The sequence below is a fragment of the Cydia amplana genome, chromosome 8, assembly GCF_948474715.1.
Source record: "Cydia amplana chromosome 8, ilCydAmpl1.1, whole genome shotgun sequence".
NCBI classification, from domain to species: Eukaryota; Metazoa; Arthropoda; class Insecta; order Lepidoptera; family Tortricidae; genus Cydia; species Cydia amplana.
Window position 1 is genome coordinate 15,239,209 of NC_086076.1, and position 16,037 is coordinate 15,255,245.

The 16,037-nt window shown below is 38.8% G+C and overlaps 1 protein-coding gene across 1 annotated transcript; it reads left to right on the forward strand.

Annotated features, from left to right (window-relative positions):
* The first annotated feature begins 2,999 nt into the window (after window positions 1–2,999).
* Window positions 3,000–14,822, forward strand: LOC134650097 (coiled-coil domain-containing protein 6). Its single transcript, XM_063504927.1, has 11 exons — window positions 3,000–3,306; window positions 3,385–3,514; window positions 3,645–3,735; window positions 5,277–5,426; window positions 6,388–6,531; window positions 7,125–7,264; window positions 7,481–7,558; window positions 8,116–8,230; window positions 9,615–9,707; window positions 11,684–11,794; window positions 14,655–14,822. Exons 1-11 carry the CDS (start codon window positions 3,282–3,284, stop codon window positions 14,820–14,822), a joined length of 1,245 nt encoding a protein of 414 aa, XP_063360997.1. The 5' UTR covers window positions 3,000–3,281.
* Window positions 14,823–16,037: the final 1,215 nt, after the last annotated feature.

The window sequence follows — 16,037 nt, forward strand, 5'->3', positions numbered from 1 at the left end:
CCAAAACGGCGCGGGCAGGGGCAAAAGTCAAATTTCCAAGTAGGTTAAGCGAGCCCGAAGGGCGAGCTTCAGGCTGGGAGGGCGGAGGCCGACCCCGCGACGGGCCGTCAGGCCCGGAGCTTCACCCCGGACGTCCAAGCGTGTCTTACCCCCAGTAATTTTGGGCAAGGCCGAAGGCCTCGCCGCGGGAATGACGAACAAAGCAAAATCCTATAAAAAAAGTGTGTTAAGCGAGCCCGAAGGGCGAGCTTCAGGCCGGGAGGCCGAAGGCCGACCCCGGCAGAGGGCCGAAGGCCCGGAGCCTTCACCCCGACTCCCAAGCGTGCAACCCTCAGTAATTTAAAGCGAGGCCGAAGGCCGAGCTGCGTGAATGCAGTGCTTCCAAGCGTTCTACCAAGTCAACTGCCTTGATAAGCGAGCCGACGGGCCGAAGGCCCGGCGGCGAAGCGTCGAGGCTCGCGAAGGCCGAAGGCCGAGCTCCGCGTAGGGCCGAAGGCCCGAAGCGTCAAACGAGAGGGGGAAGTTGGATCTTAAACACGACCCAATAGTAAAAGTGGCTTAGACAAGCGAAACGGCGGGCCGAAGGCCGTAGGCCGTAGGCCCGACGTGAGCTTGTCAAGACACTTTTACTATTGGGTCGTGTTTAAGCTTCAACTTCCCGCTTACGCTCCCAAGCAAAACCAACCCTCCCCAAGTGTTTTAATAAGCGAAGCGGCGGGCCGAAGGCCCGACGCTGAGCTTCGAAACCCAGCGAAGGCCGAAGGCCGAGCTCCGCGTAGGGCCGAAGGCCCGGAGCGTCCCTTACGGTTTCCCAAGCACGCGAGGCCGTAGGCCGAGCTGCGGGAATGAAGTGCTCGCATGCGGATCTTTTCTTTCTAGCAAAAGTACAACTTTATTTCTTTTTCCCTTTGGAAAACAAATTACTACAGCACCAACAACAGCACCAACTACACAACAACAACAACAACAAACAGTACGCACACCGCGGGGCCCTCGGGCCCCGCGCACAGGGCAAAATCTAGTTTAGTATGTATTATGGTGGGCAACAAATAAATTCGACCAATCATAGTGTCGCATTGCCTATGTTTTGTCCCTCACGGAGGCACGCGTATACCACTTCTATAGGATCCTACCTTCTATGATCATCATTCATCACCCCATAAAATAAATATACTTGGTCAACCAGATCTTGACAGTAGAAAAAGGCGGCAAATTTGAAAAATGTAGGCGCGAAGGGATATCGTCCCATAGAAAATTTGAATTTCGCGCCTTTTTTTACTGACAAGATTTGGTTGACCATCTTATACATGTGGAAGCTTGTAATTTTCATTTAGCAGATCTGGGGGCACGGTAGTGCCCCCGCCAAGACGAGCAAAGCGAAGCGCAAGGGCACTACCTACCTTTTCTCGAAGCGCTTCGTCGTTTTTTTTAACCCTCATAACTTGGGTTTGGATTATACCAGATAAACAAAATTCTCGGGATATGATGTCAATAGTGGACTTATTAAACATAAAAAATTTCAATTGCATAGCTCTTATACTTTAGATTTTATTCATATCTAAAAAACCCCGATTTCGTCACTGACTCACTCACTCACTGTTGATCATCAAAACATCTAGGGTACTTCCTGAAGTCCTAGAACGCTGAAATTTGGTATGTAAGATAGTATTAGTACACAAACAACAAAAAAATTCAAAAACTTGAAATTTTTTGCCCCGAAGGGGGGGGATTGTATGGGAAATCAATAACCGCTGAACCGATTTAGTTAAAATTTGGTATGTATATAGTTTTTGTAATGGGAAATGGCATAGAATAGTTTCCAACCCCAAAATCGTCCCGTAAGGGTGAAAAGGGGGTGGACAAGGGCGTTAGGGGAAAAAGAGGGTTGAAGTTTGTATGGGGAATCAGTAAAAAGCAGATTGTATAAAAGATGCCACCAGGTACGTATTTCAGGTTTTTTAATAGTAGGTATTTAAATCACATGCGCAACCCTTTAAATTAGGGGATGGAAGCAACTTACAAAAAGAAGTGAAATCCCACCAAAAACATTTTCATGTAAAATGTTGCCAAGACGAAACCATAAGGCTCGCACTGACAAAAAGTTATCAGATCTCTTGTAGAGCCAAGCTTCTAACTCTACAAGCCCTAACTTCACAAACTCTACACCTTAGTCAAAATATATGTGGCTTGGCCGTTTGGTTATTGTATTATAAAAAATAATGAATAATGAATACATTTTTCACCTTACATGTGACAGTAGCGAAACGGCCAAGCCACATATTTTGACTAAGGTGTAGAGTTTGTGAAGTTAGGGCTTGTAGAGTTAGAAGCTTGGCTCTACAAGAGATCTGATAACTTTTTGTCAGTGCGAGCCTTATGGTTTCATCTTGGCAACATTTTACATGAAAATGTTTTTGGTGGGATAACTGGATAAGTCTATTCAACCCAAAATTCAACCTATGTATATTAGGCAGTAAGCATCCCGAATAAAAAAAAGAAAAAAAAGGGAAAAATATCGTTATTAGAAAATGCTGCTGACAAAATTGGATTTTTTACTTGAAAACACAGTGCTATGTGTGCTACGTACTAAAATGTTTTAGAGAACATGTAAAGTTTATTTACTTTAATTCAGTATTTTGTTAATAATGCAAAAGTTTTAATCTAAAGATGGTCAACCAAATCTTGTCAGTAGAAAAAGGCGGCAAATTTGAAAAATGTAGGCGCGAAGGGATACCGTCCCATAGAAAATTTGAATTTTGCGCCTTTTTTTACTGACAAGATTTGGTTGACCATCTATGTTGAACTTGGCTTTTTTTTTGTTTATGTTGAGTCAATTAATTCAATTTGAATTTAGTAAAAACCGATTATAAGATAAAATTACGATTACGCTCCTTACTACTCAAAAGTAATACTTAGTCTGTGGCCTTTTCCCTTGCTGTGATTGGTAGATGTCTCCTCAAGTTACATCACGTGGTTTCATGTAGACTTTCCGACCAATGACGTTCTTAGGAGCCTCAATCGTAAATGTTTTTGATTAAAAGTATTGGTGGAAATTAAAACTAAGCTTGTATCTTAAAGAAAAACACCGTGCTTAAATGGGTGGCTGCGTACGACAGTTTTCATGTGTTTTTAAGTGCAATTCAATAATTTTCCTCGAAGTTGTGTTCAAAATTTATTATTGCCGTTGCTTTCGTTTGGATATATAAGATAGTTAACATACATTTTAAACACTACCAGTTCAATTCATAGATATTTAGACCGTCCTCATTACATTCGTGCTAATGGATGATTCTGTGATTTCCCCAGGTATGAAATGTGGTTGTAATTCGTCAAGGCTTATAGAATGACATTTGGTTTTCAATTCTGTTTATTTCTTATTTTTAGGGAATAAAATAGATAACTCGGCATCGGAGAGCGATTCCAGTTCTCTCGATGGCGGGGCGATGTTACCTCCTACCACGGTTTCTCGTGATCAGTTACAAAAAAGAATTGAATCTCTTCAACAGCAAAACAGGTATTTACCGTATTTTGTATACCTATTTTACATTTAATAGTCTTATTGGACGTCACCTACTTGTTTTCTTATACAAATGATGTTTAGCACTACTAAGACATAGTTGCTCAAATACTTGTGACGATTCCAGGGTCTTAAAAGTGGAGCTGGACACATATAAGCTCAGAGTGAAGGCCCTGCAGGAGGAAAATCGCGCACTGAGACAAGCTTCTGTATCAATAGTATGTATTTACATTATTATCTACATTGGGCACTTAATTGTTATTCAGTCCCATTGTATGCATTTCTGTCATACAGCCATTCCAGATATATATCTACAGAGACAACTCATGCACTACATTCTGTTGTAATGATATAGGTGGTATCACTCTTCTTTTTGTAATGTATGTTTGTTAGTGATTAAGGAACATACTTGACATCAATCTTTGCATGTCATTCTAGTTATAATGTATTTGTGTGAAAGGGTCATCCTGAGACTTATTATGTTGGTATAATATTTTTGGAACCTGAAGATGCTTCATGGGTAAAATAACAAAACAAAATGGATTATCTTAAGCTTGTGAGCTGTAGAGTACGTAAATTATGTTGGCATATTTAGTTATATAATTGCAAAAAAAATGCATGTCTTAAGTTAATTGATTTCATTGTGTTTTGAAAATTAACCATGTAAATTGTATTGTTTTGTATTTATTCTACCAAATTCTTACACTAATAAGTTTATAGCATATCATAAAACACTTTCATGATTTTCATGCATGTAAAAATTTAAAGAGAAAGTGCTTAATTGTCATAACCCAATGGAATAAATTAACTCTATTCTAATTACAGGTCCTTATATTAACTATGTACACATTTTCTGCAATCACCCTGCTACATTTGACTGATCTAAACATATATGTCTATGTACAGCTATGTAATGGGACATTGTTTACATTTACAATGTTACATACTTGTTCCAATTACAGTAGTGCAGTGCAAACTGAGCAAACATGTTATATTTCTTTTAAATAGTAGTTGTAAAATACTTTATTCACAAAACAAGTAAGTACAGCAGAGGTTATTGAGACACAAATTACCAAAAATACGTGTACATAACCATATTGTCTTGACATTAAGGTAGTGTGTAAATATTTTTGGCTCTTTATCCATATCAATATTAATAGACTACACTGTATGACTGTACATAGCTAGATTAAAAGTAAATCTTTGAGCAACTCCATGACCAGACAAAAAGTACCTATATCTTTCTAATTAGTATTGTGTGAGAGGGACACAATGCTCTTGCACAATATTGGCTACTTGTAAACAGTTAATATGTTACCCCAATTAATCCTTTAACACTTTCAGTGTCAAGCACCCCATGTCCAATACATAATGAACACATACATGTTTTTGGCAGTGAATGTGTGTATACAAAATAACCTAGTCTCCTTACATTCAATAGTCCTAATAATCCTAATGATTCAGGTTATGAAAAAAAAAATGCAAAAGAGGGCAAAAGTTATGTTGTGCTTGACCTACATCACTACATATATAAAACAAAGTCGATTCCCGCTGTCTGTCTGTATGCTTAGATCTTTAAAACTACGCAACGGATTTTGATGCGGTTTTTTTAATAGGTAGAGTGACTCAAGAGGAAGGTTTATGTATAATTTGTTAACCCGTGTGAAGCCGGGGCGGGTCGCTAAGTACATAATAATGGGTAGAAGATACTGAGTAGTGAAAAATAGCACATAGATTCTTATAAGCGTTTATTTTACAGCAAGCAAAGGCTGAACAAGAGGAAGAATATATTTCCAACACACTATTGAAAAAAATTCAAGCCTTGAAGAAGGAGAAGGAAACATTAGCACATCACTATGAAAGGGAAGAGGAGTGTCTCACAAATGATCTGTCCAGAAAATTAATTCAGGTAAGAACGGGCCCGTTTCTCAAAAGCTTGTAACTTGTAATACAAGTGGAAGTCCCTTCCTAACAAAAGCTGTCAAAAAGTGACATCCTCTTGTATTACAAGTTACAAGCTTTTGAGAAATGGGCCCCAGGTTATACATATCATCATCCAAAATGTTATGTAAGTAAATGTAATGGTTTAAGCACCTTTATTAATTCAATAAAATATCTTTATGTCAGGATTTCCCCTGACATGTCAGGATTTATCGAGTTTTTATCTGGATTGCTTTTTAGGGTTTGTCAAGACTTTGTCAGGATTAACAGGCCGAAAATAATGTTATATTATTTGGTTTTTCTCTCAGTTTGATTCGTATAATTATTAAATTGTTATTGCAATCGAAATTTTTGTTTAAAATGTCGCATTCACGAAAATACGCATTAGGTCAAATGAGTCATTTATGAGAATCTGTTGAGTAGGTCAGGTGAGGTCATTCTTTTCATCAGTTAAATGATTCTTACTATTATTATTCCCTTTATTTTACTTTGGTTAGGTATTGACAATCAAATAAAATACGCATAACTTGTCTTGTAGTTGGCTTATAAAAACATAAACACATTATAAAACAAGACCGAAGTGATCTCATAAGAGCTCCGCAGTTTTGTGCGGAGCTCTAAAAACCTAACCTAGGGTGCCAGCTGTGGAGCGTGCTCAGAGGGACACCGCGAAAACCGTTTTTCGCCAATTGCGGGGATCTTTCTCTTTTACTCCAATGAAGGCGTAATTAGAGTGACAAAGAAAAATGTCCGCAATTTGCGAAATACGGTTTTTTGCGGTAGCCCCTCAGAGACGACGGACTATTCACGCTGAGTATATGACTACCGACTTTTGCATCACACCCTTGATTATTATTATAAAACCTTGTTTATCTTCATTCAGTCTATTAGCCCAGCTGACAATTCTTAACATAAAGGTACTCTTACAGTTACGTCAGGAAAAATGTCGCCTCGAACAGACATTGGAGCAAGAGCAGGAATGCTTAGTGAACAAACTCATGAGGAAAATTGAGAAGCTTGAGGCTGAGACTCTGGCTAAACAGACTAATCTCGAAAGACTCCGCAGGGAAAAGGTAAGCAAATGTTTTAAGGGGTCTTGTTATACATAAATTTGATCTATGTATAACAAGACCCCTTAAAACATTTTACAAGATTTTGAAATTGAAAAACAGACTGGAGATTGGAACAAAAAATAGAGGAAAAGGTTTTGTATATGTCATATGCTTTATCTCATTCTGCTGGGCGATTCTCTTGAAAGTAGCTCTACACAAGGCGACTTACATAGCATATCATAGCATATGCAATGCATGTCGTAGTTCAAGGTCATATTTTAATTCCCTGAAATCATGTTCTACATTTAATATCCAGTTAGTTTTTGCAGGCTTTAATTTAATTTGTAATGCTGTTATGCAAGTAACTTTATAGGCGTAAGTTCTCTTTATAATTTGCAAACCATTTTTGCCCACTTGTCAGTATCCAATTGAGCTGAAATTTTACATACTTATGTTATGAAAGAACATTGAACTGCCGGCCTAGGCTACGCGGCCTGATCTGATAAAGGAGACCAGAGGTAGCCATAGGATCTCCGTGATCAAATAACGGAAATTGTTTAGGTCAAACCTGTTTGGGTTAAAGCACAAAATTTTACTATTTTGTCCAATTTCAGGTGGAATTGGAAAACACGTTGGAGCAAGAGCAGGAAGCGCTCGTGAACAGGCTGTGGAAACGCATGGACAAACTGGAGGCTGAGAAACGTTCCCTGCAGATCCGCCTCGACCAGCCAGTCTCCGATCCTGCTAGTCCAAGGTATTTTACGAAGACATTAAGGAAAAAATATTTATAACAGGTGGTGGAGTGTGATGAAAGGGTGCGGCACTAAACCTACCTACCATAATGCCATGACATTTAATTGATATGTTTTCTGTGAGTTGTTATACTTCTAAGTCATTAAAATAGAAAAAAAAACTACCGCTGGCACCTGTAGGCTGTAGATACTAATTAATTTACTTTTGTTCTTTTCAGAGACATTAGCAACGGTGATACTGCGTCGAATCTTAGCAATCATATTCAAACATTACGTTCGGAGGTTGTCAAATTAAGGTATTTTAATTCTACAATCACAAGCTCTTTTAGTATAATGATTAATTGAGCAATAAGCTTTCGTTCGGGTCATGATTTAAGTTACAGTTGTCTAAGGACATGTCGCTGTAGTAAAACACAAAATTTTATGGAGAAATAATATATTCATAATTTAAATTTAAAATACTGTTTGGAAACTGTTTTTAATATGCTAGAAGAGAAGTCTAAATCATAAAGGAATCATGAGGAAATCGGACCGGATCTGCCCTTCATACTCGCAGTCAGATACCTATTATTGTTTCAATAATGAAAATGTAGTATTCAAAAATAAATCTGATGACTAGTTAGAAATGAATGTATTCTAAATGGAGATTGAGATAACATTGTTAATTAACTTGAATTCCAGTAAAATAATTGTTTAAAAACTGATAAGAAAAACTATTGACATTTTAACATTTTTGAAGTGTTGAATTTCAAAGCACAAAATTAAATAAAATTTATTTATTTTGTACAACGACACTGGTTCTCAGGTAGCGATATTTAAAGTCTAACAAAACTATACATTTTGTTTGTTGCAGGAATCAATTAGCCGTGTCTCAAAATGAAAACAAAGAGAAGATGCATCGCTTTGCCTTAGAGGAGAAACACATTCGGGAGGAAAACGTTCGCCTACAACGAAAACTTCAGCAGGAGGTAATTTGACAAGCTATTAGGACATTACGACCAGGCATGTTGCGGATGCCGATTTTTTGACATCCGCGGATGCGGATACCGATTTTTAAGAGCCAACAGGAGTGGTCATTTCTCCATACAAACGTACTCGACTGTTTCCTCCGAGGGTTTTGAAGCTAGAGCAATGATTTTTTCAACACAGATTAATATTGTCAATATCTGTGTTGGACCGTTTTTATTTTTTTGATATTTTTGTTTGTTAAGGCGCTAGAGCCCTTCAAAAATGGCCAAAATGGCCTAATTGACTATGCCGCAATGAGAGGCGTGCTATTCAAAACTGACATCAATTAGTCAAAAAAGCAAAACGGTCCGACACAGATAATGTCATAATCATTTAGATTTCCAAATTTGGTTACGATTGGTTAAGTTTTGGAGGAGGAAACAGTCGAGTACGAAACCTCGATTTTTGATATTTTTACGCAGGATTTTTCGCTTTGTCCTTATCGCACTAGTTTTAGGAGCCGCTTCCGTTAGCGAGACGGGTATATTTACCTAAAATATTTAAATCTTAGCTCCTGTTGGCTCTTAAAGGCTCACATCCGCGGATGCGGATGCGGATGTCAAGATAGGTACATAAAAAACGTCAAATATTACATTTTAGTAATTTTTATTTCAAAAAACCGGCCAAGTGCGAGTCGGACTCGCGTTCCAAGGGTTCCGTACATTAAGTCCCACTCACGCCTGACTGCTAATTTCTAATAGATTTTTTTGGCTAATGACTAAATTACCTAGCAGTCTAGCACTTACGCTGATGCTAAGACGTTCCTGTACCGACCTGTTCCACATCCGCATCCGCATTAAATCCGCATCGATTTTATGCGGATGCGGATGCAGATGCGGATGTTGAATATAATGCGGAAGTTCCGCGGTTGCGGATGCGGATGCGGATATTCGCAACATCCCTGATTACGACGTAGTGTCGTTTTCTACGGAACTTGCTAACTATGTAAACAAGTCACTAGTAAATTCATATTTTTTTACAGTTTCAATATGGCGGTTTGTTTACATAGCAAGTTCCATAGAATGACACTTTAATTTTGCAAGCCAGGTCCGTCAGTAGAAAATGGCGGCAAATTTATTCAATGTAAGCTCAAAAGGTTGTTCTCCCATAGAAGATTGAATTTCGCGCCTTTTTCTACTGACAAAGTGGGTTTGGCAGAGTATAAATAAGTATTGGTGTCAGCGTTGAGCGTGCTCGTTCGGAGCGTTAATGCAAGCGGACGCCACCTTACTGTCATATCTGTCGTAATAGACGCGTTTTCTTAGAGAGTGAATCTTCTGGACCTAGTACTATTATTTATTATGTGATTAATGTAAGAAAGTTTGATCAAATTCCTAATTTCAGGTTGAGCGCCGCGAAGCTTTATGCCGCCATCTTTCTGAGAGCGAATCTTCATTGGAAATGGAGGAGGAGCGCCAATTTAACGAAGCGTTAAGTGTAAGTAAATTATGCGGTGGTTGTTTAACACATTCAATGCCGAAAACCCGACTATCGGGTATTTTATGATTTCGTTCCCAGGCCGGACGACCCGATAGTCGGGATCGTGGTACTACACTTTTAAATGAAGAAATTTTTGTGGCCTGGCGCGGATGTCTTGTTTAGCTGGGTGGCAATGAATGTGTAAACATTTTGTCAATTACGTTACCGTTACGTTATATCGTAATGTAAATCGGCTAAGTCGACGGGCACGACGTTTTCTTAGATTTGACATCTCTTCTCGACCGATCGGTCTGGCCTAGTGGGTAGTGACCCTGCCTGTGAAGCCGCGGTCCTGGGTTCGAATCCCAGTAAGGGCATTTATTTGTGTGATGTACACAGATATTTGTTCCTGAGTCATGGTTGTTTTGTATGTATTTAAGTATTTGTATATTATATATATCGTTGTCTGAGTACCCACAACACAAGCTTTCTTGAGCTTACCGTGGGGCTTAGTCAATTTGTGTAATAATGTCCTATAATATTTATTCTATACAAACCCCTTGCCCCAGATCAAGTTAGAAATCAAGTCTAGCATTTGTTACGTCGGCCGAGGTGTTTTTTAGGGTTCCGTACCTCAAAAGGAAAAAACGGAACCCTTATAGGATCACTCGTGCGTCTGTCTGTTTGTCTGTCCGACCATTCCCCCACTTTATCTCCGAAACTACTGGGTCTAAAATTTTGAAAAAAAAAAAATAGTTATTTTCCTATAGATGACAGGAAAACCTATTAGAAATGTGCAGTCAAGCATGAGTCGGACTTAGTGTACGGAAACCTTGGAACGCGAGTCTGACTCGCACTTGGCCGGTTTCTTTTAACATTCGTGGAAATACGATGTAAAACCGAATGCTTAAGAAAATAGGAATCAGCAATAATATATGTATAGCTGGTCAAACCAAATTGGCAGTAAATTAGAACATAAAAAACTATACTTATCCTTTTCTTTTGGGTGCTAGTACTAGTGAAAGACAAAGCTAGTATGATTCTTTCTATGTTTGAAATGGGACAGTCCTTTGACAAACTCACAGAACAAGTAGAATGGCGATGCGAGCAGGGTACGTGTCGCCGCCGGTTATGAGCAAACGCTCGCATGCTAGTACTCGCCCGCGCTGACCGAAAAACGTAAACATGCCTTTTGCGCCACAATAACGTTCAGATTAAGAAGCCAGACATCAAATCTATCTAAAGGAGGCGTATCCATTCACCAGGCACACAAGTTTTTACTACCGTTGCGCGAGAAATGTGGAAATGTGGAGAGGAACGAGCGGCGACACCGGTTCCGATACTAACTGCGCGCGATAGCCGTTCTAACCTCTTTAATATGTTCTGTGGACAATAGTTATTTGTACAACAAGAGATCAAAGTTTGATATTTCTTCGAGTGCTTATTTTGAGTCCCGTGCAAGCGAAAGATTCTATAATAGATTCACGAGCGTAGCGAGTGAATCTAATTTAGAATCTTGAGCGTAGTAAGGGACTCAAAAGCGCACGAGATGTAAATAACTTTGATCTCGTGTAGTTCACGAAACTTTTCACCTCAGCAGTGAGAACATATTAGAGAACCCGAAAAATGTATTCCTTCTTCATCACTTACACCTCTATTCACTCATGTTTTCTTAAGATATACCAACAATTAAATTTTCACCTCAGCATCTCGAACAAGGGTACTTTGCTACTTAAAAACAGTGAGCAAAATCGCATTTTGCTCATTTTGTCTCACTCAGTGAGCAAAATGCGATTTTGCTCACTGTTTTTAAGTAGCAAAGTACCCTTGTTCGAGCTGCTGAGGTGAAATAGTTATTTTCACCTCAGCATCTCGAACAAGGGTACTTTGCTACTTAAAAACAGTGAGCAAAATCGAATTTGTTCACTGTTTTTAAGTAGCAAAGTACCCTTGTTCGAGCTGCTGAGGTGAAAACTATATTTGGTTTGGCGCAGGCCCGGTCTCGCAGCGTGTCGTCCCCAGGCGGGTCGCGGCCGCTGTCGCCGTACGCCTCGCCGCTGCTGCCCGGAGCCGGTCACAGGCCCGCTATGCATTTCAACTCGCAGGTACTACTTAAACACTCAACACTTTAACCCATTCATGGCCACGAACCGCCGAGCGTACACAATACGCCAGGCCACCATACAAATCGTTTTTAGCTAAAACGCATGACTCAGCTTATGGGTCTCGAGCCTGGCGCGAACGGTAAATAAATCGCCGCTTATGAAGCCGGCCAGTTGGACAGCATTATGCAACATTTTTACTAACCACCGATTTTCTGTGCCTATCAAAAAAGAAACTAATTATTGCAGTTTGTAGGAGTGAATATTTTTACTTTCTACAAGCGTTTAATGTCTGACCAAGCTAAGTTGGTAGCAAATTTTATAGCCCAGCCTGTGCAAGTGTTAATTTAAACGTCATAGTTTCATATAAGTATGACATTTAAATTACACTTAGGTACTCAGCCTGTGCTATCAAAATCGCTGCCAACTTAGCTTAGTCTGATTCTATTTAACTTGCCGTGTTTTTTGTTGTTGTTTTTTGGGGCAAATCTTGGAAGTTAAATTAGAACCGTTTCCCGATTTAGATGAAATTTTGCATACGTATGTAAATCGAATGACAATGCAATATTATGATTAACAAAATACGAAATCACTAAACAGCACAGGAGGAGTATAAAGTCGCCAACGAATAAATCGTGACTAAATAATATTTTCCATGTTACTCCAAAATACATCTCTAATAGGGGGGATGGGATGAATCACATCTAGAACTCTTGTGACAAATACCACATGAAAGATAATACCGCCGCCGCCGTTCGGATGCATTCCTTGTTTATTGTCCAAGTGTGTCCGATAAGCATACACCTGGTCGGTCATTATCTTTGTTTTGGTAAACGGCATTATATTAGTAACAATAGAGAACTTAAAATGTATTATAGTACTTACTTTCTAATGTGCCGTAGAAACCACGATGTTTGAAAAAACTTGTAAATATTTGTCACAAACTATTTGTTATACAATACATATTAGTTAGTGGTGACTGTTTCAACCGCCTTGTTCTATATTGAAACACGAAAAAAAATTAACTTTAACATCATTATTAGTAGGTAATTGCCTAAGATACAATACAACGATCACCAAATATTATGACATAAAAGTACAGTGGGAAAAAATCCTCGTTGCCTTACCCCTCATACAAAACAAAATATTATTATACTACGGCTTGGTTCCTACAAATTGTTGCTTACCATCATCCAAACAGTAATCAGTTGTAAAATGGTACAATATCAAACAGCTTCAACATGAAATAAGCTTTAAAACCAGCCAATAAAGTTTATTTTAGCCTGCTACGGAAACATTAGCAGTTTTTACAAGTAGCGCCAGGCCACGGTGACCCATACCTTGAGCCCTGTCAATAACTTCTGAAATATATATATTTTTTGTATTTTTTCAATATAGATTTTTCTGTTTGCTTGAATCGCATTATGTATCTAGAATTTCAGTATATTTACTATATTGCACTGATAGTAAACCAAACTTGAATATTCGAGACCCTGTTTTCATTAAAAAAACGTGTTTATAATTTTTATCCTAATATGCCTTATAGAAATGATTGTTAGCTTATATGTTACTTACGTTATTACATCAAATTACGTTTCGTTTAAGTTTAAATCAGAATTTATTCAGGACTCACATGTGAGTCACTGGCCCTGCGGAACTGTTTGAGCATGACCCATACGCTGAGTCGCTGGCCCTGAATGGGTTAATAAGGCATAAGGTTATCAGGAATTATGCAAAATTGAACCTTATCTGTCTGAAATAAACTTTAAAATCACCCGGGAAAAATATTATCTCTGCTTTATAAAGGCTGACTCAAATCCTTTTTTTTAAACAAGTAAACAATCTATGTAATTTGTCCATCATTTAAATTTTTACACCAAATGCGATGAAGCACTATTGTGCTTTCCAATACATCATATAAAATTTGCATAATTTAAAGCTTTCTCGATGTCTCTAGGTTCTCCCATCATCAGAACTTGACTTTAAGGCTCTTATTAATAAAATATTATTTTAAATTTGTCGAAGAACTCCTCGAGAAATCGAGAAACATACATAAAAAAATCCCGACGAATCGAGAGCGTCTTTTGACGTCGGTTAATGATGTGAAAATGCTACCAGCTTCTTTTGGTGTAACCCCACACTAGCGTCTTGTCAGCGATATGCAAAATGGCGTCGCTGCGCAGGTGCGCCAACGTTGCGTCGAACAGCAGCTATATAAAGTAGCCGTGATTAGAACTTGCAAACTATGTAAACAAACCGCCATATTGAATTTGTCTCTGAATGATGAATTTACTAGTGATGGGCAAGACTCTTACTTACTACTTTACTAATGTCAAACCATATCGAATAATAAAATACCAAAATTAAGAAACAAGTAGTTACTTATTTTTAATTTGTTTAATCACGATCAGAAGACAAATTGGTACTTAAGAATGATGTATTGATGTATTTTACAACCGCGGCGGTAGGTACAGAGCGTGAGTTGGGTAGTGTGTAGCGGGTTTATATCACAAACTTTACTCACAACACTACCCATCATAGACAATTGTAGAATTTAAAAGAAACAAAAACGTCATTCCATCAGGTCCTCATAACCTAACTTATGAAACCATTTTAAACTTTTAATGAAATATCCAAGATACAGTCATATATAATTGTGATTTACGGTAAAAACCGTTTCAATAGTGTACAGTGTATGGTTTTGAATTGTGTTTGATGAGGTAGTGTGAAAATTCAAGGAGAAACAGTGACAAAACAAAGTCACATTGTTTGTTTACATAGTTTGCAAGTTCTAATGACGGCTACTTTAGGGTTGACTAGACGCTAGTGATGGTGTAATGTTGCTAACCTCCCCCTCCCGCAGCCGCGGCGGCCCAACGAGCGCTTCGTGAAGCCAGCGCCCCCGTCGCTGGCGCTGCCGCGCCTGGAGCCCCCGCCCCCGCCCGCGCCCCTCGCGCCTCCCGCCCCCGCGCCGCTCGCCTCCCCAACCCTGCAGCCCGCCAGCCCCATGGACACCTCCTCGAAAGACTAACCGACCTAATGTAGAAGGTACGCGGTTTTGTAATCGATTTTCGACCTTATTTTGTCCGGTGCGGACTTTAAGAGGCCGGTATCGATTTTAGGCGCAAAAATGTAAAATTGATAGATTTAGTCGATGAAATTGTACACCTTTTGCTGTGTAATAGAAATAACAAGTACTGGTATCTATTAGCACGTCTTCTTATCTTGCATTTGTACAGATCATTTTTTTGAAAACTGACTCACTAAATTAGTAATGATTTTTTTTCTGATGGACGTTTAGGTAAACGCGCGCAAAGCACTGATTTAGTCGATCTTATTTGTAAATTCCGTAAAGTTTGGACTGCTAAAAATGGTAATTATGTATTAGACATATCCTATACTCCAACTTGCATAGACTACATTTTTGTTATATGATATTGAACAAGAGTAAATGAAAGTTAGACGAAATCAATTTTCACCAGAAATTACTTCATAACAAGTGAACATTTTTCGTGAAAATCGACTTAATTTCAACGTAATTTTGATACTTAAACAATCTACAACATTTTCTGAAACTGTTCTTATACATATTTTTTTATAATTTATAACTATAATTTTTTTATGAATTTTTAAAAACTGCCCCTTCTCGTCATATATTGCCGGTGACGCACGCTCGAGACCTCATTATTAAAAGGCAAGATGAGAAGACGTGCTAATAGAAACCAATACTTGTTATTTAGATATTACGTAACAAAATGTGTACAATTTCAACAACGAAATCTATCAATATTACATTTTGGCTCTAAAATCGTTAACGGAGCCTTAAAATCGCGAACTCTTAAAGCATTCTGAAATATGGTCCTATGATGCTCGTTCATATAATGTCGAGGCCGCTTAACGGTCCTCCCCCGATGTACCGACGCGAAACATACAGATTATCACTTCACTTGTTCACTTTTTTGCACTTCACTACATATAGTCAGCAGCAGAAGTTGCTAAGCGGGCGAGGTGTTCAAAATTACCTTGACACGCCCTTATTCTCTTAACAATAAAGTCGCGTCAAGATCATTTTGAACACGTGGCCCGCTTAGCAACTTCTGCTGCTGACTGTACAGTAGTTGGGTGGATCGACTATTTCTTGTTGTTATTCTGTCCCATCGACCGGAGGACCCTTGTGACCTAGAAAAGTGACCCGAGAGACCGAGAAACCGGGGCGACGAGTGACAAGAAAAATTTTATCCACCCG

Excerpts from the sequence above, each read along its gene's own strand:
- LOC134650097 (XM_063504927.1), top strand. The coding sequence starts at position 3,282 with ATGGATGATTCTGTGATTTCCCCAG. Across the intron at positions 7,265-7,480 it reads TCCGATCCTGCTAGTCCAAG|AGACATTAGCAACGGTGATA; the intron begins GTATTTTACGAA and ends TGTTCTTTTCAG. Across the intron at positions 9,708-11,683 it reads AATTTAACGAAGCGTTAAGT|GCCCGGTCTCGCAGCGTGTC; the intron begins GTAAGTAAATTA and ends GGTTTGGCGCAG.